At 42.3% G+C, this 25,511-nt stretch overlaps 1 protein-coding gene and 1 long non-coding RNA gene across 2 annotated transcripts in view; one reads left to right on the plus strand and one right to left on the minus strand.

Moving 5' to 3' along the window:
* SFMBT2 (Scm like with four mbt domains 2) overlaps positions 1-25,511 on the minus strand; it is a 122,590-nt gene that overhangs the window by 57,317 nt on the left and 39,762 nt on the right. The window contains 3 exon segments of the mRNA XM_032688517.1: positions 1,676-1,773; positions 7,339-7,585; positions 10,744-10,832. Coding sequence (XP_032544408.1) covers positions 1,676-1,773; positions 7,339-7,585; positions 10,744-10,832 — 434 coding nt within the window.
* On the plus strand, positions 1,305-14,026 carry LOC116787161. Its single transcript, XR_004357198.1, has 3 exons — positions 1,305-1,314; positions 8,083-8,088; positions 13,920-14,026. It is a non-coding gene; the product is annotated as an uncharacterized LOC116787161 (long non-coding RNA).

The following is a 25,511-nucleotide window of genomic DNA, read 5'->3' on the forward strand; positions in this document are numbered from 1 at the left end:
GAAACCCTATTGACCTAATCCTGTCTTCTTGCCACATTTAGCCCCAAAGTAACTCTCCTCTTGGGCCATTCAAGCATTCCACATGTTGCATTGTCTTCTAAGAGCTTCATCTTTGGAAGCTCAAACCACATGGCACAGCAACTGGGATTGCTGAATTCTAATTTATTGACACTCATGCAATAATTAAAATAAGTGGGTATAAGTCTGGCATGCTGAGAAGAGGCAGCAAAAAGCTGTTAGTTATAAACTTCTTTAAAAAGGATGTTTTATAGCACTCATCACAACATATTCTTCACTCTTTCATACAGACAGGCAATAAAATACACACATCAGCCATTCCCTACCGGGATTTTAATTCCTGCCCACACAAGCTGTTTTTGATCTTGAACATGCCAATGCAACTTTAATAGAGTTGGCAAATCGGGGCGTTGGATGAATAAATGGGCAGAGACTCAAACTCTCCAAACACCATTTCCATCACAAACCCGGGGCTCCTCAAACCAAATTCGAGCCCAAGGCCAACACAGTCGGCAGAGCTTTCACACTGGAAGCAAGTGAGCCACTGCCTGGGCCATAGCAAAGCATTCTCAAATTAAGGTTGCTAATTTAAGTGCATCTCAGCTGGGTGAGGAGCCTGGATTCCTCATGGGAAGCTACTGGCATGTCCCTTCAGAAAGGTTGAAGGTGGCTGCAAGCCAGGATGGGGCACGATGAGTGCCTTCTTCCATACAAAATTGGAGAATCATTTAGGTTGGAAACCCCTCTAAGATCGAGGCCAACCATTAACCCAGCACTGCCAAGGCCACCACTAAATCAGTTGCCACATTCCACACATGTACTGCAACAATTCCAAAGAAGTTTTTGAGTACATCAGTGCAATGTTGCTTAAAGGGCACGGAAGGAACCCGATGGTCTTCAGACTGATGGTGGGGAGGACACTGTGCTACAACCAGGTCCCAGGCAGAGGTGACAGTGGAGACAGTGGGGCACAGCTGTGATCTCAAACACCTCCCTGAGCATCCTCTTGCACCCACAGCCGTGCTGCCCATCACCTGAGGGTGTAAGTATTAGGAACCAGACAGGCACAGCTAGAAATCAGGATTATCTGGAGCTATCATGATTAACAGCAGTGCAGATTTGGATGGGAAATTAAAGCTGGTGCCTCAGGGCCAAAGCACGTCTCTCACTACTAAAAACCAGAGTGAGGAGAAAAAAAAAAAAAAAGATGTGGAAATAAAATTATCTCCCTTTTCCACTACAGGTCCCTGAAGGAGGTTTCTCTGTCTTGTGGCTTGTGATCAGATGAAAATTTTGGTGCAAGGCTCATAGAAATCTGTCCTGTTTGTGTCAACTTTTATATTCGCAGCCTTACAACTTCACGGTTGTATATGATGTCTTTGCACAGGTCTAACAGAATAAAACACATGAAAAATAATGCTGGAGAAATCACTGCTGATCACTCCCAACCCCTAGAAAACACTGACCATGAAATCACTTATAAGAATGGAAAATCCACGCATAAAAATGTGTTTTATACAAGCACCCTACTTGTGACCTCTCATGGTTATGTATTAGAGTAAAGGCCTTTCCTGCAGAAGTTTAGTATAAGCTGCTAAATATTGCATGATATTTATTCATTATGGGCTCCATAAGTGAAGAAAATGTAGTCTTTTACCCTGAACACTTCCATTGGAAGAGGAAAATTTGCTGCATCATTAAGGGATTTTTCCAGAGCGCATTTCCACTCAGATATAGTCTTCAGAGAATAGATATCTAAAGCAAAAAAAAAAAAAATTCAAGAGGCAACTGTTTAGAGATCAAACATTTTTGAAATACTTAAGTTCTTATGTCATAAAAATGGACAGTACAAGTGAAATGAACAGTGTGTATATTCTAAGTTGTACAGCATGGATAAATTCAACACAAAAGCAACTAGCAGGGACACACTGGAGGGATGATTTTGTTTCATATCCTCCAGTGAAACCCAGAAAAATGCACATCCTTCAATTACTCCAGAAGAAATAAGAATCGTATTATCTCATTACTTGAAAATAGCAAAAAACTCTCCTTTGATTTCTCAAAACACTTGATGGTTTCTAGTTTGAGGAGCCTCAGGTCTTCAGCCAATATTGGTTATATTTGAACAAAACAAATGTTATCTTTACTAAGGCTCCTGTGTTCATTGAAAGTGTTGGTTTGGTTTTAATTGCAGGATTGCGGGTGGGGGGAAGGTATGTGTGGGAAGAAACATTTCAGCTAAATCTCTACCCAGACACATTTTTTTTGGTACCACACTCAATCCAGAGCATCACACCAGTTCAAAGACTCACACCAGTTCAAAGACTCACACTCATGAATTTCCATCATTATACTTTTAGGCAACATCTTTGTGCAGCTTCACATTGCTTTCAGTGAGTTTCTTTACACAGGTTTAATATTATTAAATCATTATATTAACAAGCCCTTTATGGTTCAGTGCAGTGAAATGCCTATGAATCATCAAAGGAAACAATGTAGGAAATAATACTGTGATGAAGAACATTACACTGGATTTACTTCTGCCCTAGAAAACATATTGTTATCTTGCACATAACAAGTTATTGCAGAACATTCATATCAAGGCCTTAAAGAGACAAGATAGGTAGATAGATTTCAACAATTATTAAAATGGAAATGAACATTTACTCAGTAATAAACCTGATATGGAGTGAACAGTGTGGAGCTTTTCTTTCGCCAGTTTGGCTTCACACAATTACATCACAGTTCAATTTGGCCCAATTTGCATTTAAATTCTGTACATCTAACAACCATACATATTTACTAGCTAGCAAAGATTTACTGCTGTATCTTACAATTCTGAAGGAGGAAATAAAAAATATGTACAAAAAAAAAAAAGGAATTGGCAAGCACTGTTTCCACCTTGTTCTGATGGTACAAGGGAATTTTATGCTCAGGACTTTACAGATTTAAGACCTTATCAAAACAGGATTTGCAGAATCACTCACTGGAAGTGGATGTATTTATACTTCCACTATATCAAATCTCCCTACTTCAGAACAGACATCAAGGATATGCATATGAATTTAAACACCCTTAAAGGGAAATGTTAACCTTTCAGGGCAGCGTTTTTAATTCCTCAGCTGTCTGGTTATTAATGGCAATATAGATTTCAAGCCTTTGTTTGCAGCGTGTGCAGTGGTCACAAGTGTTAAGAAGTGCCCTCTTTATCTAATTGTTCGTTATTTTACAGCCCTGTTTCTCCACTTCTCCCTTACTTGCAGGAGCTCTGATCAACTTGAAGCGCAGGCAGGGGAACGACTCACCCTGTTTCTTTTTGGTTTAAATGATGCCAAACAGGGAAAGACTCAACACAATATGATTTTGCCCCATGCTGCAGCCAGCCTGTTGTTTCAACCAACAAAAGGTCTGAGTTAAGGAAAACCCTGCCTGATGCCTCCCTGCTGGAAACAGACCCTCATTATCTATCGTGATGGTAGTGAAGCACAGGAAAGAAAGAAGTGGCATTTTGGGCAACTGTGCTCAAAATCAGTGAAAAAAAGCAGTAACTTCTTCAAGCAGTGTCAACAAACGTCAACACAGAGGCAACTCCAGTGCTTTCAACAACCAGCAAGGAATATCATATGCGCATTTAATCAGTTGCAGATCACTTATGCTGGCAAGTATATGGACACTAAATTGCATGGTTAAAAGAGCATAAAGCATTTTATTTAAGTGCTAGGGTTGCAGGTAATTGAACCAAGTGTACTGTGTCAATTTGTATTAAGGTTAACAAGTAGTGAGCAATTAAAACAACTGGCAATTTGTCTTTAAACAGAAAGTAACATAAAATGAGATGATCTCGTCCTGCATAAACAGCTGAGACCATCAGCGGCTCTGTGTCAAGCAGCCTCTGGCAATTTTCACTAGCAAGAAGGTTTATTTGGGATTCAGATATACAACTGAAGGAGAAGATAAGCTATGACCCCTTTGCTTTGGTTAAATGGGCTCATGAGACATACAAAGTCCCTGGAAGTTGCCATTTGGAGAAGACAGCCAGAATCACAGCATGGTTTGGGTTGGAAGGGACCTTAAAGATCATCTTGTTCCAACCCCCTAAGGACCCTCTTGCACATTCTTGTACATTAAGTGGGCGTTAGGAAGTGAATGGCTTCAGGAAGGAGACCTCTCTACACAAAATACTGTGTATGTTTGGATCCATGGAATCTCCTCTATCTGAGATGCTCTGCATCTCAAAAGACTGACCTCAAACTGCTCTGTAAGATGAAACCCAACCTGACATATCCTCAAGGGTGGATCGACAGGGGAAAATCACAGCTCAGACATAAAGGGAAATAAAGCTGAGGGTGGATATGCAGCATCCAAGTTGAGGGCAGGCAAAGCACTGGCTGAGGCTCAGAACTGATGGATAACTGAACATCCTTGTTTGACAGCAAGGGAACACACAGCCTGATTTGGGAGGAGCTGCATGTCCTCAGCATCTTGTCACAGGAGATTCACAACACCTTTGATATACATTCTAAGGCTGTTTCTGTTATCAACCAAGGAGTCAGATGTTGAAAATTTAGACAACCAGGCCTGTGTTCATTGGTTTCAAACCCCCTGAGTAAGAAAAGTAGGCTTATGAAGATGTCATTTCATCTTACCTATGTAGACACATCTCAAGCATCCCCTTTTCTCCACCCATCATAAAGAGAAAGCAATTGCTCGTGCTGCACTGTCTTCTGTGTCTACACTACAGCAGGTGAAGCTAATCCCTGGTGTGTAAAAACCAACATACTGCCCATAGACTCTCTCCTTCCTAAGAAGGTCCACACCAGGTCTTTTAAACAAAGGTCTTTCTAGTCCAAATCCTCTTTAACACAGAAGTAACTAGCAAGCATGTAAGCAGTCAAGGATGTATCCCTGGCCACCAGTCTTTAGGAAACTGCATTCTTTGCCAGTTTGTGTAGTAGCTTCATCTTTGAGTTTCTTTAGTGCTTTCTGCCGCCAGCATCTCGTCCTGATAACTCTCTACTGCTTCCCTGCCTGCTTGCTCCAAGATTCTTTTTGCAGACACTTTAATTTGGAACAGATCCCCCAAGACCAGCCACTTGGCTCTTTTTTTCTCTCTTCTTCCTCTGATTTAACGTCTCATACACTTTACTCATCCATTGCTTCATGAGTATGTAGATGTTATGTGGGTATCAAATGGCTGATATACTCCACTATATCAGAAGTGGAAAAACTGGCATTCCTGCCTCTGGAAACTCATCAGATTCCCATTGCTGACTGGCTACTCCCTCAGTGCAGAGTCTGACAACTGCATAGACCAGAAGGAGGTAATCTAAGAAAGATCCTTAAGGGTAGTGTTCAGGAGAGGACTTGTTTGAAAACGGGTTCAGACCAGAAGGGTCTTTTCTCAGCAAACTCCTATGAGACCCAACTTTAGGACATGTGAAGTAATGACTGCCTATTTAAGTCAATGGAAGTCAGGAAGAAGATCTGGGCATTGAATTAATAACAACACTCACTAAAAATTGAATGACCAGAAAAATGCCAAGCAGAGGAAACATGTATCAGATGAAGACAGATGAGAACAAAAGAGAGAAATTTCAAAAGCAGTTAATCCAGGAGAGGGGATTCCCTGGTTTCACAGAAATGTAACTTCAGCAAATAAAGAGTCCAGTAAAAAGTGTAAAGACAAGTGAAAAAAAAATGAAAAGAAAAAGGAAAGGGGTGTATGGAATCCATAGGGAAGGAAGCACAACAATAAAATGAGGAAAAAAGGACAAAAGGAGGAAAGAGCAGAAAGTGAATGAAATAAACAAAGAGGAAGCACAAATCTCCTTCGGGCCATTTCTCTATTGATTCACCAAACCTATAAAGGCCAAGAGGGCTCAAAGGCAGGCAACAGGAAAGTGTTCCTCTGTAACACAAATACAAAGTTACAGAGTAAGCAACATTCATGATCTCCTTCATTGCCATCTAATTTAGAAGTGATGGGGAACATTGATTCCTACCTATCAGTGAAGAAAAACACAGGTTTCCAAAAAGCATTCAAGACCCAAGTCCCAGACAAACTTGTGGGCACGATGATTGCATGGATGGGGGTGAACTCTCTGAACCAGGTGTGACGGGTAGAAGCCACATCAGAAATATCCTTCCAAAGGAGGGCTACCTTTCTGCTGCCATTACTCATGGCAAAACATCAACAACAGCACAATGGAAATGAGGCACGGACCTGCACAAGCTGTTCACCTACACAGGAAAAGGTGGCTCAATTTCTGATCCCAGACTGGCTTAGCTGCAGTCCCAATCCCTCCCCATTAAAGCTGGTTTGAACACTAAACTCAACCCTAAAGAGTTTTTCTCCAAGCTGTGATCTCCCAGTGTTGCATACTGCCTGACAGATTTGCACAAACCTCACTTCTTTGCAGAAAATGCAGGGAAAAAAAAATCTGTGGCATTTTAAACCTGAAGGATCCCATCCACCCTTACTCAAAGGAGTAAGGTTATATGGCCAGCTCAAACGCCAGGCTGGATGGGGCTTGGAAAAACCTGGTCCAGTGGAAAGTGTCCCTGCCAATGGCAAGAGGGTTGGAACTAGATGATCTTTAAGGTCCCTCCCAACCCAAACCATTCCAGGATTCCATGATTTTCTCAGCTTATAGCAGAGGACCCGTCGACGTGCAGTTTCACACAGACAGGCAGACAAACCCAGCACCCTCACTGCACTTTCTGACTGCACTGAGACCATGAGGGTCTCTAAACACTTTCTCCAGCCCTGGGAAATTTCATGGAGGTCTACTGATACCCAAGAGAAATGTGTGTGGCCATGGAAAGACACATGGGAAAGAGGTCTTTGGTTGAGGGGAAAGCAAATGGTGAGTATATGGTGAGAGGTATCACCTAGGACTTCATTAGGACAGCAGAGGACTGGTTCCCAGTGAGGCCTCCCTCAGGATGCTTAAATTATGGCCAGAAAGACCTGGCCCCTAAAACACCACTGAAAAGGGCTGGAGAAACAGGCACATATCCTTGGACTATCCCTACCAGCTCGGCTTCTTGGTGGAAAACTGCACAAACTGCTTTGAATGGACACTGCATCCTTCCAGGAGTGAGCTAGAAATAAACCGAATTTATTAAATAAATTTAATATGAGTTTACCTGACCCACTTTGAACCCAAATCAGATGGCTCTCACGTGCCACATGTGTCACAGATAGAAACTACTGACAAAGCAATGTTCACGCTGGAGAAGTAGAAACGGGTTGCACAAGTATCCCAAAACATCAGTGAATGTCAAAAAGGAAGGTAATATTTTCAGGAGGCTCTTTACCTGCAGGTGGGTCCATTCTGTATTTATTCTCTTGACACCAACCGACTGGTCGAAGTCTGCAATCCAAGTAAAACAACCACTGGTCATAGGATTCAGTCTCCTCCAATCCCACATAGCGAAGGCGTAATCTTCCTCCAACATTTTCAACCACACTAACTATCCAGTACTGAAAGGGATTCTGGGAATCCTGCAGCTCTATTAAGGAATCAACTGTAATGAGGTCTACAGGGTTTTTTCCTCGCAGAGGCTGTTTGAATAGAAGCAAAACTCCTTATTTTAAACTTTATTTGAAGACTTCTCAAGGAAACAGATGACAGCAGAAGATTATTTTTGTTTTTCACACCATCATCCAAGCGATCAGCAAACAGTCTGTTCTTCTTCTATTTTACCCAATGTCTTCCAAGTGCAAATTCAGAAGTAAAACAGAAAACAACAGTTGTGCTAATTTCTCAATCGACATTATCAACAACAACAAAAAAAGAATAATAAAAGGTGGAACAGCTCATAAGGCACACCCACTTGGGATGCTCCTGAACAACTCAAAGGATTTCAAACCAAGTTCTCATTGATTGCACCTGATAAGAACCAATCACAGGACTGGACCCTGCCATTTAACTAAAAGATGACCACTTTGGGTATGACCCTGAAATTTCACTCTGTGGGCTGATCTTTTCCACCAAAGGGTTTATCTCATTCCTACCAGCATGGGGAGTAAATGATTCCCCACAGCCACGGATCCAAGAGTCTGTGGTGGTTATTCCAAAGCTCAAAGCCAAGAGCAGCTTTGTGGTCTTAGGATCAAAGGCCAAGGCACACAGGATTTGCTGGGTCAAGCCACCACGCCCAAGAAATCCCAGTGGCTGAGGTTATTGGCTTCCATGTAGCATTTTCTGTGATCCCAGGTTTGCAACCATTTACACATGGGTGTAACTTTACACCTGCAAAGCTGCCAACCACAGGCATTAAAAAACCATGAGATGCTTTGCAGAATGACACCTTTGGGGCTCCGTTTTTGTTTTGTGACTCTGACATCTGGTTAGATTTCTTATTTTTTATTAAAAGCAAGTGTGAATTCTTACGCGATGTCTCGATTCCAGGGCTTTAAGAGCAGCATTAAAAAGACCCCAAGATCTGGAAGCATTGCTCCCCAAAGGAGATGCTAAGCAAAGGCAAAATATATTAAAAACAAGAACTTTTTTCTTTTCCTGTGTGTTCGTCCTACTTTTACTTAATTAAACAATATAAACCTCTCAGATTTCTTTTAAAAATATTAATACTGTAAATCAGAGCCAGTCCAGGATGGTTCTTTCTAATAGTGGCTACAAAACAAAATAGGGAGATAGCCTTATTTTTAAAAAAGTTCCTTTTCCTGTTGAATTTCAAAAATATTCAGAATTTTGAGAAGCAACTGATTTTCATACATCTCTCTTTATCCAAAAATGCAGGCAACAGAATGAGAATGTGATAAAAAATGTAATTAAAATTTTCTAAAACCTTATTACACGTACAATCTTAACCAGCTTTATGACTAATAGATATTTCTCAGAAAAACATATTTGCTATTATAAGCTACTTTACAGTGTAAGCTACAAGCATCTGTATAATCTCTTCAAATATTATTTTATGACAAAATGCAGCGTCAAAATTTAATAATATAATAGAAATCCACTTTAATGTGGGGTTTTTTTTTTCCTCTCACACATCTGCTTCATTGCAACAAAACATTCTTTAATAGGAAACGATGGTGTAACGATTTAACTTATTATAATAAATCCCTGGCAGTATCAAAGTGAATATTGCCTCTCTGATTTGTGTGCTAAATTTTAAGCCAAGGGGTTGTCACTTACCCCACGAGAACTGAATGGCTAAGATTAATAATCAGCTTGCATGAAATATTAACATTTACCATAATGCAAGAACTCTTGATATGCATAGCCAGCACGCAGAAAAAAATGTTTAAAAGTAGCACTACATATTGATTTAACAGAGTAACAACAATCTACAGCACTCAACAACAGCAAATCTGTCAACAGGGGCCAACATGCATCGCACGACACAGACAGTACTGAGCACATAAAACACCAGAAGAGGGTCAGAAACTGTTTCAAGTAACACAACGTTTTCTCTCTCTGCATTTCTGCCTGGGGCTACCTCTTTTCTCTGCCTGAGGAGAGGTTTGGAATACACCAGAGATGGGGGTTGGACACCATCAGCTTCTTGCATATGCCAGCTGGGAGTGGTCCAGGAATGGGGATGCAGCAGGACATGGATTATTCGGGATGTGTAAGGGCTGTTCATCTCTCAGACTGGCAGGGGGTGGGCAGGGGAATCCCTAATGGTAAACTATTAATTCTCCCTGCCAGGCACCTCATACTGCACAGGCACGTGGAAAAGGGATGCAGCCATAGTTGGTGCAAGTGATCAGGGACAAAATGATCAAAAATGGTGCCTGGATGCAGATTTGCTTCCCAAAAGGTAAAATGAGTGCTTACACTAAGGTAAACCACCTGTATGCCTTCACTCAGCCTAGAGAGGGGCAGAGAGAATGATCTCCTGCAGGACCATCTGTCACCTCTCCAAATGCCCCCACTGCATTCACATGAGAGCAGGGGAGGCCTCGATGGAAAAGGCACTCTGCTACCACAGTTTCAAGGTGAATCTGTGGGATTTTGGTCCAGGATCTCAAGGAACACTGAGGCTGCCCCAGGTGCAAGTCACCCCTTGAATATGCTGCACAAACTGGACTCTTGGCTTTATGGGTGCATCTAAAAACAGACCCTTCTGCTCTTCAGACCACTGATGTCCGAGGCCACCTCTCCCAGCTTCCTTGCTAAATGTCCTTGGGGGAGCTCCTTCCACATACACATAAACCTGACAGTGCTCCCTATCAACCTACTAAAACCCCCTCTCCTCCAACCTGTGTCACAGAATCACAGAATAGTTTGGGTTGGATGACCTTAAAGGTCATCTTGTTCCATAGGCAGGGACACCTTCCTTTGGACCAGGTTGCTTAAGGCACCATCCAACCTGGCCTTGAACGCTTCCAAGGATGAGGTAGGGATGACTTGAAAGCTCAGGTCACTGGTTTGGTGGATCTAATGAGGAACTGAAGGGCTGCATCCTCCTTCCTGTGGATCCCCTACGTGCTCTCCTTCCCACCCAGCCTTTTTTGAGTACCCAGCTTTCTAAGCACCACCCTCCACTCAAAGGCAAAACAAATCCATCTGACCCATCACCACTGGGTCAGAAGCAGAACCAGCAGAGTGAAGGCAACACTGCCACTGACTTTTGGCCAGTTCTGGCTCAGATCCCAGAGAGATGGCACACAGACAAACCAGGAACAAACACTGCTGCAGCACTCACACCACGACACCGTATGGAGAGGAACTGCAATCTAATACATACACCTTCCAGCAAATTGGCAGGAGCCGTCCGGGCGCCGGTCAAATCGTGGATGAGAAACTCCGTCCAGTCCATGTATTTCTCTTTGATTGCTGGGGAAAGAGGAGAAAAGAAAAGAAATGCTTAGCACAGCAGACTGCAACGACTTGCCATGTGTATGTCACGCAAAGGACTTGCCACGTTTGTTAAGAAGCAATTCTTCACTATGAGAGGGGGGGAGACACTTGCACAGGTTGCCCAGAGAAGCTGTGGATTCCCCATCCCTTCAAGTGTTCAAGACCAGGTTGGATGGGGCTCTGAGCAACATGGTCTAGTGGAAGGTGTCCCTGCCCATGGCAGGGGGTTGGAACCAGATGGTCATTAAAGTCCTTCCAACCCAAACCATTCCGTGATTCAATGTTAGAAACACGTCCTTGGGGTTTAAAAGCTCTAAACCTTTGGACACAATTGCAATTCAGACCAGGAGAAAAGCTGGTTTGTTGTCCAGACCCTTGGGCAACCTGTGCACAGAGTTAAATCCCAAAGTAAGGGAAAGTGTTGCTCCACTGTAGTCACTGACAGTGATTTACAACAAGGTGGCTTATCATCTCCATCTCTCCCATTCAAAATTGGCCACTGCTTGTGTAACTGCTCGTTTCCTGCTTATCACATAGGCTAAGGTGTGATTTATAAAGTCTCTTTGTATGTTCAGTAATGACCTCTGAGGGGAAAAAAAAAAAGCTGTGCAAACTTTCAATTCCTTGACAGGAAATCAGAAACTCCAGGTGCTTTCCCTACAAAGCAGAAAAATCACCCCTGAGAACATCATATATCAGCTGTTGAGTCAATACACTTTCAAGAAGAAAGACTTAAGGAATTTATCAGGAACTTCTGTTACATTTAGAAAAAACTAAGTAACTTCTGAGCTAAATATTGTAAGTTTGGGTTACTTTAGGACATGTATCCACAAATTTTTATAAGATTTGAACTGAAATATATAAAAGTTGCCTCTAGGATTCCCATTCTGGGTCAGTTTCAGTTGAAACAGGTAAAAGTCGTGCACCAAAAGGCAGTAATTCAGCAAATGTCAGCTTCAGAGGTACAGATGCCTCTTCAAATGCATTGTGCATTTGCAATCAGAAATCAAGAAATCAGACTTCAATTCCACCTGACTGTAAATGGGAATTAAATTACATTGGAAACATCACTCTCTCCCCCAAAAAATCTTACTTATGTGCGAGAGAACAAACAGGGATATAGTTCTGTTGTTAACTTAGCAACACCTACAGAAAGGAAAAATCACAAGCATTTGAAAACTTCAACATTTCCTCTCAGTAAAAAACTGGATACATGGTTTAAAGACCATTCCCCCATGTATGCAACCCATACAGCTGGGCATGGATAAAGAATGCAGTCATGCCCAGCAGACCTTACCTCAACCTCATTTCTCACTTCTGCTCCTTCCCCAAAAGCCAGTTCTCCCAGCTTGAACTATACATCCAGTTCATAGTTCTAAATTACTTTAGAAGTGCATTTAAAAGTATTTAAAATTACCAAACCATGAAGTGCTGGACTTGAGCCTCCATAAAATAACAGCTGAACTTGCCTGGAACCATTCTAAGTCTTTTACAGCACTGATTGTGCATGATTTCCAGGAGATTTATGTCCCTTGCATTATTTAAGAGGGAAGAATAGCCTGAGAAGAAATGGTTTAGACATGACACTTTGTCTCTCAACACTCCTGTTGAGTACACTTCATCAGTTCTTGTCCACCCACATCAGGATAAAGAAAATAAGCCTAATTTTGGTGTCAGTGAGAAGATAGTAGTAATTGTTGTACTGAATGAGACCAGAGCCCCTCTAGCTCAGGCTTCTGCCTCTTTCTGTGAACAGTACTGGGTGCAGCATAGAAAGGTGCAAGTTGAACTTGATTTTGGCTCATACCCACAAAGTTGTCAGCCAAATTTTGAATGCCAGAGCTTCACTCCTAAGGAATGACAAATGTGATGAAAAGAACACAGTTCAAACTTTCAAAGCTGGCAGGAGTCGGGGGGGGGGAATGGGATTTTCGAAGCTGACAACAGATTTCAGGGTTTTTCCATTTCCAGATGCCCAGTTTGAGATGTCTTAGCAGTGCCCAACTCACAGATCCTCCTGTCTGTCAGCACACAGTTTGAAATCTAAATAAGATGGTGCCCCTCTCCCCACTCAAATCTGGATTGGAGGCTTCCAAAGTCCGAAAGTGCCAATGTGACCTTTGTTTTCAGATTCAGACTTTGTTTTCAGCTTTTTAGACTCAGATTAAAAAAAAAATATAACAAGCTATTCTCAGTTTCTGGTTGGTTTCAGAGCTATCCTCCCCATAAAAATCTAATTTCTAAGGTTTTGCTTTATTTTATTCTGCTCCTGCAGTGTAGATAATGTGACTCTGAAAAGCTCTGAGAGACAATAAATTGCACTGGAAGTTTAAGAAACAGGGATTTGTACCTTCTTCTGTGCCTGCAGAGCACAATCAGCCTTCTCAGTTCTACAGTTCAAGTCACTACAATCCAAACATTAATTTTTAGTAGTAATGAAGTGAATCTGAACCATCATGATACCTGTAAAAGCTTTGGAGGACCAAGCAAAATGTTAAACAAGAATATTCAAACTAAGGAAAATCAGCTGCATAAATAAGAATAGCTGTCAGTGTAATGCTTGGGTGCCCAACCCGAGCATCCATCTGCAGGAATGCCGGTGCTTCTCTGGCATATCACACTCAGCACCTGTGAACTGAAGCACTGAACTTTAAACCACTAAATCACATTTTCATTTGTGGAGAAGACTGAACTGAACATCTCCTACTGCAGACAGGCTGGGAGAACTCTGCTTTTAGAGCCCATCTGCAGCTGGCTGCTCAACCATGGGATGGGAAGGTGTCCAGGACAAGGGATCCTGTTCCATGGCGACTTAAACTCCACTAGTATTGCTATTTTCAAAACACTTTTTTCCTTCCTTAAATAATTTCAGTGAGTCAGGAGTGGTCCATGAGGTTCAGATATCCATGTTTTCTCTACATTTCAATAAATCCATCTTCCCAAGAGAACTCTGTGAGCTCCTACCCAGAAACTGCAGAGATATGTAGTGATAGGACAAGAGGGAATGGCCTTAAGCTGAAGAAGGGCAGGTTTACATTAGATATTAGGAAGTTCTTTATGCAGAGAATGGTGAGGCTCTGGAACACGTTGTCCAGACAAGTTGTGGACTCCCCATCCCTGGAAGTGTTCAAGGCCAGGTTGGATGGGGCTCTGAGCAACTTGGGATAGTGGAAGGTATCCCTGCCTAAGAGAGGGGTTTGGCATGAGATGAGCTTCAAGATCCCTTCCAACCTAAACTATTCTATGACTCTATAATCTGAATACATCTCTGGGATCTCAGCTAATGCCTGTGGTGCTGCGGGAGGAAGGGGAAACACTCAAGAAATAAAGCGGAAGAAACCTCCTTGTCAAATCCTTGCAAAGAGAACCATTTCATACAGGAAGGTAGGTCCTTCTACAAAAGCCAAAAGCTATGGAGGAAAAAATGTGTCCTCCAAACCTTCAAACAAAAAGTGTGATGTGCAGAAGCAGCATTTTACAAGAGCATGATTAACGTCACCATAATTCATGCTCTTACTGAGCTGCACAGACTCAAATGGTGGTAAGAAATCTGCACAGTAAGAAAGTCCCTGGTATTTATGCCTGGCTGACATAGGAGGAAACATCCCTAATTCTCTGCAATCCAGGTAGCTGACAAAACCAGGAAGAAGACTTTCACCAATGCATAAAATCCCCTCCAAGTACCAAAATCTACTGTCCCTTTGCACACTCACCCTTCCCTCACCAGACACAGCTCGTCTGTGAAGATGGAACCTCGGAAAGGGACTGTCACCACAATGGGGCACCAAATAGCCCCAATGACAAGAAAGGATTTGAGATATTCCAGTTATATTGAGGTTACTTTGGTAATTATACCCTAAGCAGTGATGGGTTGCCCGATGAAGACAACAGCAACACAATCGCACTGGTTGGTCCTCTAGAGCAGGAGGAAAAAGGAGATCTACAACAAAGCTTGACCAAAAGAGTCCTAATAGCATTTTGAGCACCAAACTCATCTTAGTGCCAGTCTCATAGTCCTGCACAGGGTCTGCTGTGCACAGAAAGGACCAAGACAAGCCTGTGCCATGGTTTGAGATCCTGGGGGCCAACTGCCATCACATTTATCATGGTGAGAGGCCATGATTCAAGAGAAGCAGAGACACGGTAGCAGAAAATAAGACTCAGTTTAATAATCTCACTGATGCAATGGCCACTTGTGTGAGCTGAATGGAATTATTAAACATTAGATAAACCAGACAGGAGACAGGTACTAGCAACACTCTCACCGTGGAAAAAGCATCAGTCAGAGCTTGCACCAGATTAGCCACAGTACAGCCCAAACAAAAGGCATGCCCTGCACAAAGTGATGCTTCCAAAATGCCAATGCTCTCACAACTGCTTCTCTTTCCTGGTCTAGCAGCAACACCACAGCCCTGTCTGAGCTGCAGCCTGTCCACGCAGATGTGCCTGTTTCCTTTGGATTGGGTTCAGTTCCTCTTGGAGCCACTGCAGGTGGTTGTTTTAACACCTCTGAAGCTCCAAGGCCAAAGGCTTTAAAGCATCTCCCTGACATAAAAATGCCACAGAACCACCTGCCTTAGAGCCAAGCAGCCCAGAGCAGAGGCCAGATCTGCATGTTGAGGAGCCAAAGTGAATCCATCACAGAGCCAGTAGCTCTGCTTCAGATCACACTCACGCAGGACTAACTGCACAGAGAGGAAAATCCATCTGGATCTAGACCACTACACAAAGACCTGAAAGAGATCCCACATTTCCCTCTCCAACTCCCCAGGAGCAGTTGTAGTGATGCACCAGTTCCCAGACTCAGCGCTGGGTTGGTAAAGGCTGAACCCAGGCTTTGCCTCCTCCTAAGAGACCTTGGTGAAATTGTCCACACCTGGAAAAGTAAAAACCAAGTCTCTGCAGCTCACTGCCTTTGTCTTGCACAGGAAAATGCAGAGCCCCCCTGCCTCCTTCCATGGAAAATACTTGTTTCAGAGAGCACCTTCTAGTTTGGCAAATATTGCAGTGGAATCTTAAATTAGAAAGAAAAAGGACCCTTCCACATTAAGACTGTATTTATTTCTGCAGAAGTCACAGTACAGGTGATAAAAGTGAGCTCCCCTTCCACAGGGCTGAACTCCATCACAAAACAGATTGCATCCAATATCCCTCAAATAACAGTAACTCTTCCCACTTCTTTCTCCACTCAATTCAGCCTGCCCTGACCTCCCTGCCTCCCATTTCTCTCTCCCCTTTTGATCCTCTGCCATTTTCTCACTTTTACTCATTCATCTCATTTTCCCAAGCCGTGTCTTGAGACTCCAGGTTGTACCTGGGCCTGACTGCTCCAAACTTGGGCAGCACCTGAGGACCAGGGGCTGACACACAAAGTACCATCAGCACTGCTCACTGGACACGAGATTTTGCCCAAAACCTGCCTTTTCCCCTTGCACTGTGCATGCTGACCATGAAAGCCGTGCCAAGAGCAGCTGGAAAAGGCCGGAGCAATGCACACCCTGCATCACATCCCCTCCAATCCCACTAAACACGTGCCTGAGAGCCAGGACAGCAGCTTCATTCCCTGCAACCCTGTAAATCTCTGTGCCCTGCCTCAGCCACAGTGCATAATGGGTTCAGATTTATCTGCCTCTCTAGAGAAATAAGAGATTAAAAGAACATTTACAGTCCTGTGAAAGCACTGAGTCACAGGCACTCCATTCAATGAATATGAGATACTATTATCACATTAGCAGCTCTTGGGATTTCATCTAGTTTCCTACATGTTGCTGTTTTTCTTAAAGCCACTCCTCTCAGATCATGGGTTTCAATGAAAATTCTCATTTTCTTTTTTTTTTTTCCTTTTTTTCAAGAACAGGATGCTGCAAAGTGCAAGAAAAACCTTGAAATCTGAAAGACCAGTAAGACAATGGAAAGAACACACATTTTGTTTTCTCCTTTCGTGATTGTTTCCTCCCCCCCCCCCAACCCACCCATTTGATTGATAAGAACAATACTCAGGGATTTGAACTGCTGCATTTCTTAAAATAAAGGGATAGTGGCACCTTATTGACATACAGAACCTAAACAGGCTCCTCCTTGGAAACCTCTCAACATACATCATGGGTACTCCTGCCCAACAACTGTTGGCATAAAAGGACCATGCTTTCAGCCACCAGGGACAATTCAGTGTGCCATTGCTTCAAAATAATGCATGATAATATAAAATAATATATAATGAATAACTGAAAACCCATGTCCTTCTATCTACCCCCTGTTTGAGCACACTGAGTACAAGCTCACAGGCATGAGGACAGTGTAACACCAGCCCATCTGACAGGACCTGAGCTGCTGCCACCAGTAACAGGGCCAAAGACAAAGCAATAATATCAAATTACGCTTTAAAAAAAAAAAAAAAAAACCACCAAAAAAGCTTTTCATGTTTGTTTCTTTTCCTTTTTTTTTTATTTAATAACCCAGGATCACTAGCAACCTGTCAACACCTCTCCTGGAGAATCCCCACTGGAACCCATCAACCGCTCAACAACGGAGTTTTAATTTTCTCATATGGTGAAGAACAGCATCTTAAACAGCTTTATAAAATGGTTTAGGTTCTTTTGGACAAATCTGCTAAGTGACAACAATTTCGGTGTGGAAAATATTTTTACTATTAAAAATTTAACTCCTTCCTAGGACTGGAATGAACAGAAATAGTTAACAAGAATTATAGCTGGGCAGGACCTGGGCAATTCTTCTCACTCCATTATGAAATCAACTAAAATATCAGGATGTCATAAAAAATTTGATTTAAAAGGATGTTCTAATACATATAGTTATAAATTTAACATATACCAAAGTTACTGGGGAAGGGGAATATCAATCCATTCCACTCCGACCAGTCTGATGGCAGCACAAGCAGGAAATGCCCAGAGCCTGGAGAAGGATCACAGACCAGCAGGAAACCACCTGAAGAGCAGCACAAAGGAATTCCAGCCACTCCAGCAAGCAGGGACAGGTGATATTATAGTGGGGGTCTGCTTCAGGTCACCCAGCATGGAAAAATCAAGGTTGGATGGGGCTTGGAGCAACCTGGACTAGTTGAAGGTGTCCCTGCCCATGGCAGGGGGGTGGAATTAGATGATCTTAAAGGTCCCTTCCAACCCAAACCATTCTGTGACTCTGTGATAAGATATGCAGTTTTTAGAAGCTAAACAGCATATTGCAAAAATATATAAAGCTTACAATATTGATATTTTCTTTTGATTTAAAAGTTGTCACATATTCGATGCAATATTTATATGTTATAAAAATCTTAAAATATAAATGTTATAACTATGTTACAAAGGTCTAAATGACACAGTCAGAATGAGATGTCTTTATATCAAAATAACATAGAATGCTAAAACAATTTGTTTAGACTTCACCCATCAAAACAATTTGTCAAAACTGACATGTTCTCACAAAATATTTCCATTTTGATAAAACAGCATTTTGACAGAAAACGGTTGAATCCCCACATTTTCATTCAGCTTGCTGAACTGTATACATCCTTGAGAACCAGACTGGATGTGAAAACAGGATGGGAATGTGAGTGATGTCCCTGTTCCTGTGCCCCTAAGCAAAGGGCTCAGACTGTTTCTGAACCCTCCCCGAGACCTTCAGGGAACACACTCTGCTGCACACCCTACAAAGCCCCCATTAATATTTCCAAAACAAAATAAGTTAAAACTACATTTTTAAAAAAAAAATCTACTTAGTGATTTAATGGCATTTTCTATAAAAATGACTGTTTGCTTTGAATTCTTTTGCAGACTCCCTGAATAAAAGCCAAATGGGGCTGGAGACATCTTCAAACAAATTTCTTACTTAAAACTTCAAACAGTCTTCTGTTCTCACAGCAGCAGAGTTCTGTGGTTTGAACTGGACCACAAAATAATGCAAATGAAGTCCAAAAAAAAAAAAAAAAGTGCATCGAAAGCTGTTGATCTGTTTTCCTAATGCTGCAGCCACAAATACAAAGATATACCAACTTCAGAGCTCAGGCATCAGCTTCTGTACACCTGTCTTAAACATGGAAAGTGTTCAAGGAAAATATTATAGAGAGGATTTTTGTGAAAACCAGAAGTTATAAGCAACTGTCCATCAAAGAATACACACGCTCAAAAGACACTCCTGGAGTCAGCAGTACTCGGGTCCCATTCAAGTGAATTTACAACTGACTTATAAACAGATGTTAGAAGGAAGGGTGATATCTGAAGGAAAATGCATAGCTCTTTTATCCTGCTAGAAGATGCTCCTTCAAGCTATTGATTGATCTACGAGCTCTTACAGCTCTTAGTTATCTATTTTTTTTTTAAATAAAACTGAACAAGTGCTAACTTCAAAATAATGTTTAGCCCAAGGGAGCTATTTAATATAATAAGAATATTCTGCACGCTTTTTCAATTGTCTTCAAAATACTTGGAGCCCCTTGGTTTTTCAGCCTGCCCAAAGCACTCTGATCCCATTTCTCAGAGAAGATTATGCTGTACTTTTTATGGTCTTGACCCAGGAAAGGGGCAACACACAGGCTTTAATCCTTGCATACACAACTCCACATGCAAGAACACTCCTTGACTAGAAAAAGTAGAGGAAAAAAAGCAGAGAAAGGAAGGAACATATGCTTTAGGTTCTCACTGGAACAATTCCCTTATAGTTTTTTTCTGTTCAGTTACACTGAATTTCAGTATAACGCACCCATTATCCCTCCTGCTGCCATTCAAGGTTTCCAGAAATTATCTACTTACATTCTCTCAGTCAAAACAAGCAAGTCCATGTGCAAAAAACTGTCTCCCCATCCACAGAAGACTTTGCTTCCTAACATCCTTTGAGCCATTCACAGATGTGCACACTCTCCCCCTCGGGTTTCTCTAGTCCTTAATTAACTGTTATCTCTTTAACAATAAAAAAAAGCAGCAGGTGGTTTGGGAATTGCTTTTCATTTCTTGAAGCTTGCACTGGCCTGTGCTACGACTCCAACCCAGCTGTGGGAGCTGCAGGTGGAAGGAGGAGAGGAGTTGGATGCTGTGGGAGAAAACAATCAGTGTGTGCAAGCAGGGTGAGTGGCTGCTTTTATAGCAAAGTTATTTTTTTGAGTGATGCAAGATCTTGCAGAAATCCTCTCCGTTAACTCACTGCAACTCAGGAATCCGAGAAAGACACTTTGTCCAGCAAGAAATAAGCAGCAGGAGGGTCACCACCAAATGCTGAGGCACTTCCATGCAGTAGGTTAGCCTGTCTTCACCCCAAATACAACATTATGGAAACAGTCTTCCTGAGATCCCACACCTGTGGCTTTCTGCTCACAAGCCAAACTGTCAGAGATCAGAAATTTGCCTCATAGATTCCAACAGCCTAAGAGATCCCAAAAGGAGACTGACCTGTATGCCAGGAACCCCTATCAGCCTGCCCTGACTGACTGAGCACAGCAGCCTCAGCACTGCCCATCCAGCAGTAAATGATCTACTCATAAGTACTGTGATTAATTACTTCCCTTCGGTTAAAGTCAATACTTGGCTTGCACTGCATTATTTAAAATTTAAAAAAAAAAAAAGGATAAAAAGAAGAGGTGCATGGATAATGGTCTATCTTCGTGGTGTTACCTATCAACTACAGTCAGATTGTGGAGATAAAGAACAGAAGTAAATTTATCAGCTCCATTTGCACTTGTCATGTCATTGAAAGACTTCACACAAGTGTAATCAGCACCACACAGCCAGGGACCACTGAGACACAGCTCTGCTCTCCCTTGGGATACGGGAATGGGGGAGGGAGATGCAGATGGAAGATGGCAACAGGTAAGGGGAATTAATCTCTTCCCACCCTTACCCTTGCAGAGATGCAACCAATTCATTCTCCTGTTCCCTCAACATAACAAAAAGTCACCTGTGGCCATCCAGCCACAACAGGGGGAATTCAAGGATGAAGTATCCAAATTTTTGGAGCATTTACCATGCATGACTGTATTTATAACCTAGGTTAATGGTTGGGACTCGATGATCTTAGAGGTCATTTCCAGCCCAAATGATTTTATGATTATTTATTTTTAGGTGGTTTTACATTAATTTCACCTGGAACACAATTCCTCAACCTTGTTATCCAGACCTGGCACTGAAAAAACAGAAACAGCTCCATTAACATCACCATGAATTGGGAAGGAAATGTAAAATATCCTCTGGACACAAACATTTTTAAGTGGGTCAGCTGTCTGTCCTCTTGTATCTGCAGGCATGAATGAAGGTTGATTATTCTGATTTTGCTATAGCATCCAACATGTTAAAAAAGGGTCGATTTTTTTCTCAATTACATCTGCAAGAAATTAGGAGAAAACCTGATGCATAACTACAAAGGCCACAGTGTTTTACTTTGAGCAACTGGTTTCTGCTTCTCCAAACAGAAACAGAAATTGTGCACTCTTTAAACACAGCAATAACATGGCTCTCTGCCCAATTCAATTCCAGGTACAAAGTAACTAGATTTCATTGTTATCAACAACAGTCTTAGAAATGAATCAGGAATAGCTGACTTAAATGATCTTGGGTATGTACACGCACAGACAGAATTCCTGAAAGGTATTTCTGGAAGGCAGGCAATGCCCAGATTTTGAAAGCTCTGCACAAACCACATAACCATAGGGGTTCCTCCATCATTAGTATCAATGTCCATTAGGGTGATGGCTCACTGTGAAAATGAGCATCCAAACTCCTCAGCTCTCACCACTTAACCCCAAGCCTCCACGTACATTCCTTGATTATTTTTTCCTCCGTGTGCCTTAAGCGCCGTGCTCCGTGCACAGAAGAGATGGATCACGTGCAACGAGAGCTCCAACTCCCAACCTTCAGGCCCAGGAGTCTTAAGGAAAGCCTTGTAAAATCAGCAGTTCAGGGAAAGGGGGGGGGGGCAACCTGGAATTGTGATTGTAATTTCTAAACCCATTTTTATCCCACGGAGATAAATAATAATAATAATAAAATTTTAAGAGCTCTGTTATCCAGGAAAAATCAGCATCTTAACCGAAGTGCTCAGAAGCAAACCAGATCACAGAGCTCAGAGTGTGACTGCAGGACAGGGGCTTTGAGTGCACCTATATGAGACACAGGTACCTCCACAAGATTCCCTGCACAAAACTTCACTTAGCAGGCAGTTGCACAGTTATTTCCTTCCAAATTGTAGCCCCTCTGGGTGAAAACCAAGGAAGTATTTAGTCATCTTTGCAGGCACAGAGATTTGCTGTTATAAGCAGACAGAAACGCAAAGACATCCTGTAAAAAGACAAAAACTTTACCCTGGTAAAGTCTACATGTAGCACTTCATAGCTTCTTGTATACTAGTTTCAGATGAGAAATGTAGAAAGAGGGGAAAAAAACATGCGTACAAAGCAAATTTCAGTAATTCCCGGATAAATCTCCATCAAAGTTAGCAATCATAACCACAGCCAGAACTATTGTAGCCACCAGCTTGGTTCAGACCCTGAATCAGTAAGTCTGGCCAACACTGGGCCAATAGTGGCTATGAATTAGTAGGGAGATCTTTCACATCAAATTGCTTTGCACCAGGTGTCTCTGATGCCAGAAAATGCAGCCAGTGGAAGAAAGGAAGTCTGGAGGTTACCTGACCCTGATTCAAATGCCAGACACTCTCCCCTTGTTTTGGCAAGGGACACAAGAGGTACCTCTCTGCCCTGTCTCTGGGATCTCACAGACCAGCCCCAAATGGGTTCTGTGGCTTAACAACATCTAAAAGTTATGGGCCACTCTGTACAAGGATGTCACTGCAGTATAAATATCATGCCCAAGGCTCTGACCTCACACCTCTCCAAACTCTATTTGATTATCTCACATACTCAGTGCCTTTTCTCACTTCTAAACCCCACAGTCGCTTTCTGAAGGATATTCTTTGGAGACAGCTGTGTAAAATGCAACAAATTTACAGCAGCACAATGTTCTTACATAAAGCACAAACCAGTTCACTGCACAATTACCTTTTTTTCCCTGGCAATGCCAACAGTCTACAGCAAATATCCACTACGAATAAAAGCATCAAAACATAGAAGACAAATAGAGGAATGCGATGTCCAAGAAATCCATTCTGTGTTTGGGTTGTTTTTTTGGTATTTTTTTCATTTTCTGTAGTGTACAGAAACAAGAGAATGAGTGGGGATGACGCTTGAAGTTTATTACATGCATTATATTGTTCAATGCACTACAGAAGAAACACCAATTAGAAAAAATAAAAGGATGGAAGTTCTGGTTAATGCTTAAAAGTGGGGGTTTTTTAGAATCATAGAATGGTTTGGAGATTGGAAAGAACCTTAAACATCCTCTAATTCCAACCCCGCTACCATGGGCAGGGACACCTTCCACTAGACCAGGTTGCTCAAGTCCCCATCCACCCTGGCCATGAAAATTTCCAGGGATGGGGCATCCACAACTTCTCTGGGCAATGTGTTTCAATTTTTTTCCCCTCACAAACAGAGATTTGAAAGGAAAAAACGAGCCATTAAAAGTTTCAGCCTCAACCCCCAACACAAAGATGCATCTCAAAGGTGAAAAAGGCAGAGGGATATCTTGTGAGAAAACCCCAGCAGGATTCAGGGTCACCACTCACTCTGGTGCCACAGAGCTCGAGCTGGTGAGGTACAAACAGCAGAGCAGGATTTAGTAGGTCTAATTTAAGGATTTGCCCACGGTTCTCCCCAAATCTCACAGCTCACACACAGAACTCAGAGCAACAGCGGAAATCTAACCATCCCCCTGACCCAAGAGTGAGCCAGCACACTCCAAAATTATCATGGAAACAGCAAACAAGCCTTGCTCACCAGGACTTCAACTTCTGACACCCCATGTAGCAGAAACATATGTTTTCAAAAAAATCATCAAACTCATTTTGCAATTGACAGTGTGTTCTGTAATTAATCACATTTGTATTGCCAGCTCCTAATGACTGAATCCCGTTTAATCACTCCAGAGCCTCTCGGCTGTGTGATGTAAGCACCACAAATCAGAACCTAGAGGGCCTTATGAACATTCATCACGCATCCTTCCCGAAATTAATGGTACAGTCTAAGCACAGCCAGGCCCCATGAGGTGCTTAACATCCTATGCACAAGATGTAAATTCATAATCATCATCACAACACCATCAAAGAAATACTCCACGAAGGCTCACTTTGTGCTTGCTAAACATGTGTTTTCTTCACTTGAAACTAGAAGAAGGGCTTGAACTATAAATCCCAGGATCAAAAGCATCCCCCAAACTTTGAAGAGTTTGGGGGATCAGAGATCAGCGTGGAACGTTATGCAAGGCATCGTCTGAAATGAGAACTGCACTGTGTTACAGGACCTGAAATGTGAGCAGCTTTTCCACAGCGCTCCAAATTTCCTTTGAATGCTAAAACTTTAGCTTCTACATCAATCTGGGATTTTTTGACTGGAGATGATGGTGCTCCCATGAACCCAAATGCTTTCACTGCTAAATCAAGCATTAGTGCAGAGCCATGGTTTGTGAGCCTTTCATCTCATCTTCATCATAAAATTTCTCCTCTAAGTTTTTTTTTGCTTCTTTCTTTCTAAATAAATTTTTGATGTTCTACAGGAAGAGGCCTTGCAAATAGATCCACCCGCTGATGCCCAGGCTGACAAGCTCAAGAACAGCAGAAAGACTCAAAGCAAGGCAAGACTATGGAAAAAGGTACAGATGCCTCACATTGCCAGGGATTCCTCAGCAACATTCCCAGGGTTGCCAGGCATGGGAGACTTGTGGGATTTCCCCCTCTTTAGTGCCTGTAATCGTCACGGCATAGCCTTTTCAGTAAAACTGGTACAATACATAGCAGGATGGTTTCCTGAGTCTGGCAAAGTTTGCCCTGGATATATTTTCTAGATCAACTCGAGCAGTTTAGGAAGTAGCTATATTTTTACACCATGGTCTGAAAATGCTGATTTTCCCCTTGTTTCTTCATCCATTCCCAACGGACAGTGGGGGAAAAAGTTTTTTTTAGCTACTAACGCAGGAGGTGGATGCTCTGCCTCACAACACAAACTAAACCATCAATCAGGATGGGTTTCATCACATCCTTAAGCCTATTTATAGTGGGGGTTTTTTTCTTTTGTGACCAAAGTAAAAAAAAAAAAAATGAGAGCACACACAAAGACCCAGAAACAAATTATTTGGGAATTCAGAGCAAAAGCTTTCCAATGTCACACAAAAGGGCCAGAACTGACCCAGAAATTGGAATCTGGGTTAGACGAACTAATTTTTGATTGTCATCAGGAAAATGCTTTATAGGAGCATCACTTAAATCTGTGCACTGTGTAACAACCACCTCCACGGGCTCCAGGAGCATATGGGCTGCTTCAGGAAACAAACCCCTTCCACGGTGACTGGGAGCCCACATTATCATGCATAACGAAGGAAAAATCAAGTGCAAGTCACAGCTGGCTCAGGATCATGCTGGTGCTTGCATCTGCCACTAGCAGCCTCCCAAATTCACTATACCCATGCTCCTCATGAGCAAAATCTGAGGTGCCCTCAGGTGCATCTGAAGGAAGGCTCTGCTGAAGACGTGACACAGGACACACTGGTTTGTCCTTGGCCTAAAAGAGCTCAGAAAATCCTCCCTCAGCTCAAGTCTAAGAGA

Source organism: Chiroxiphia lanceolata, chromosome 5 (genome assembly GCF_009829145.1).
Source record: "Chiroxiphia lanceolata isolate bChiLan1 chromosome 5, bChiLan1.pri, whole genome shotgun sequence".
NCBI classification, from domain to species: domain Eukaryota; kingdom Metazoa; phylum Chordata; class Aves; order Passeriformes; family Pipridae; genus Chiroxiphia; species Chiroxiphia lanceolata.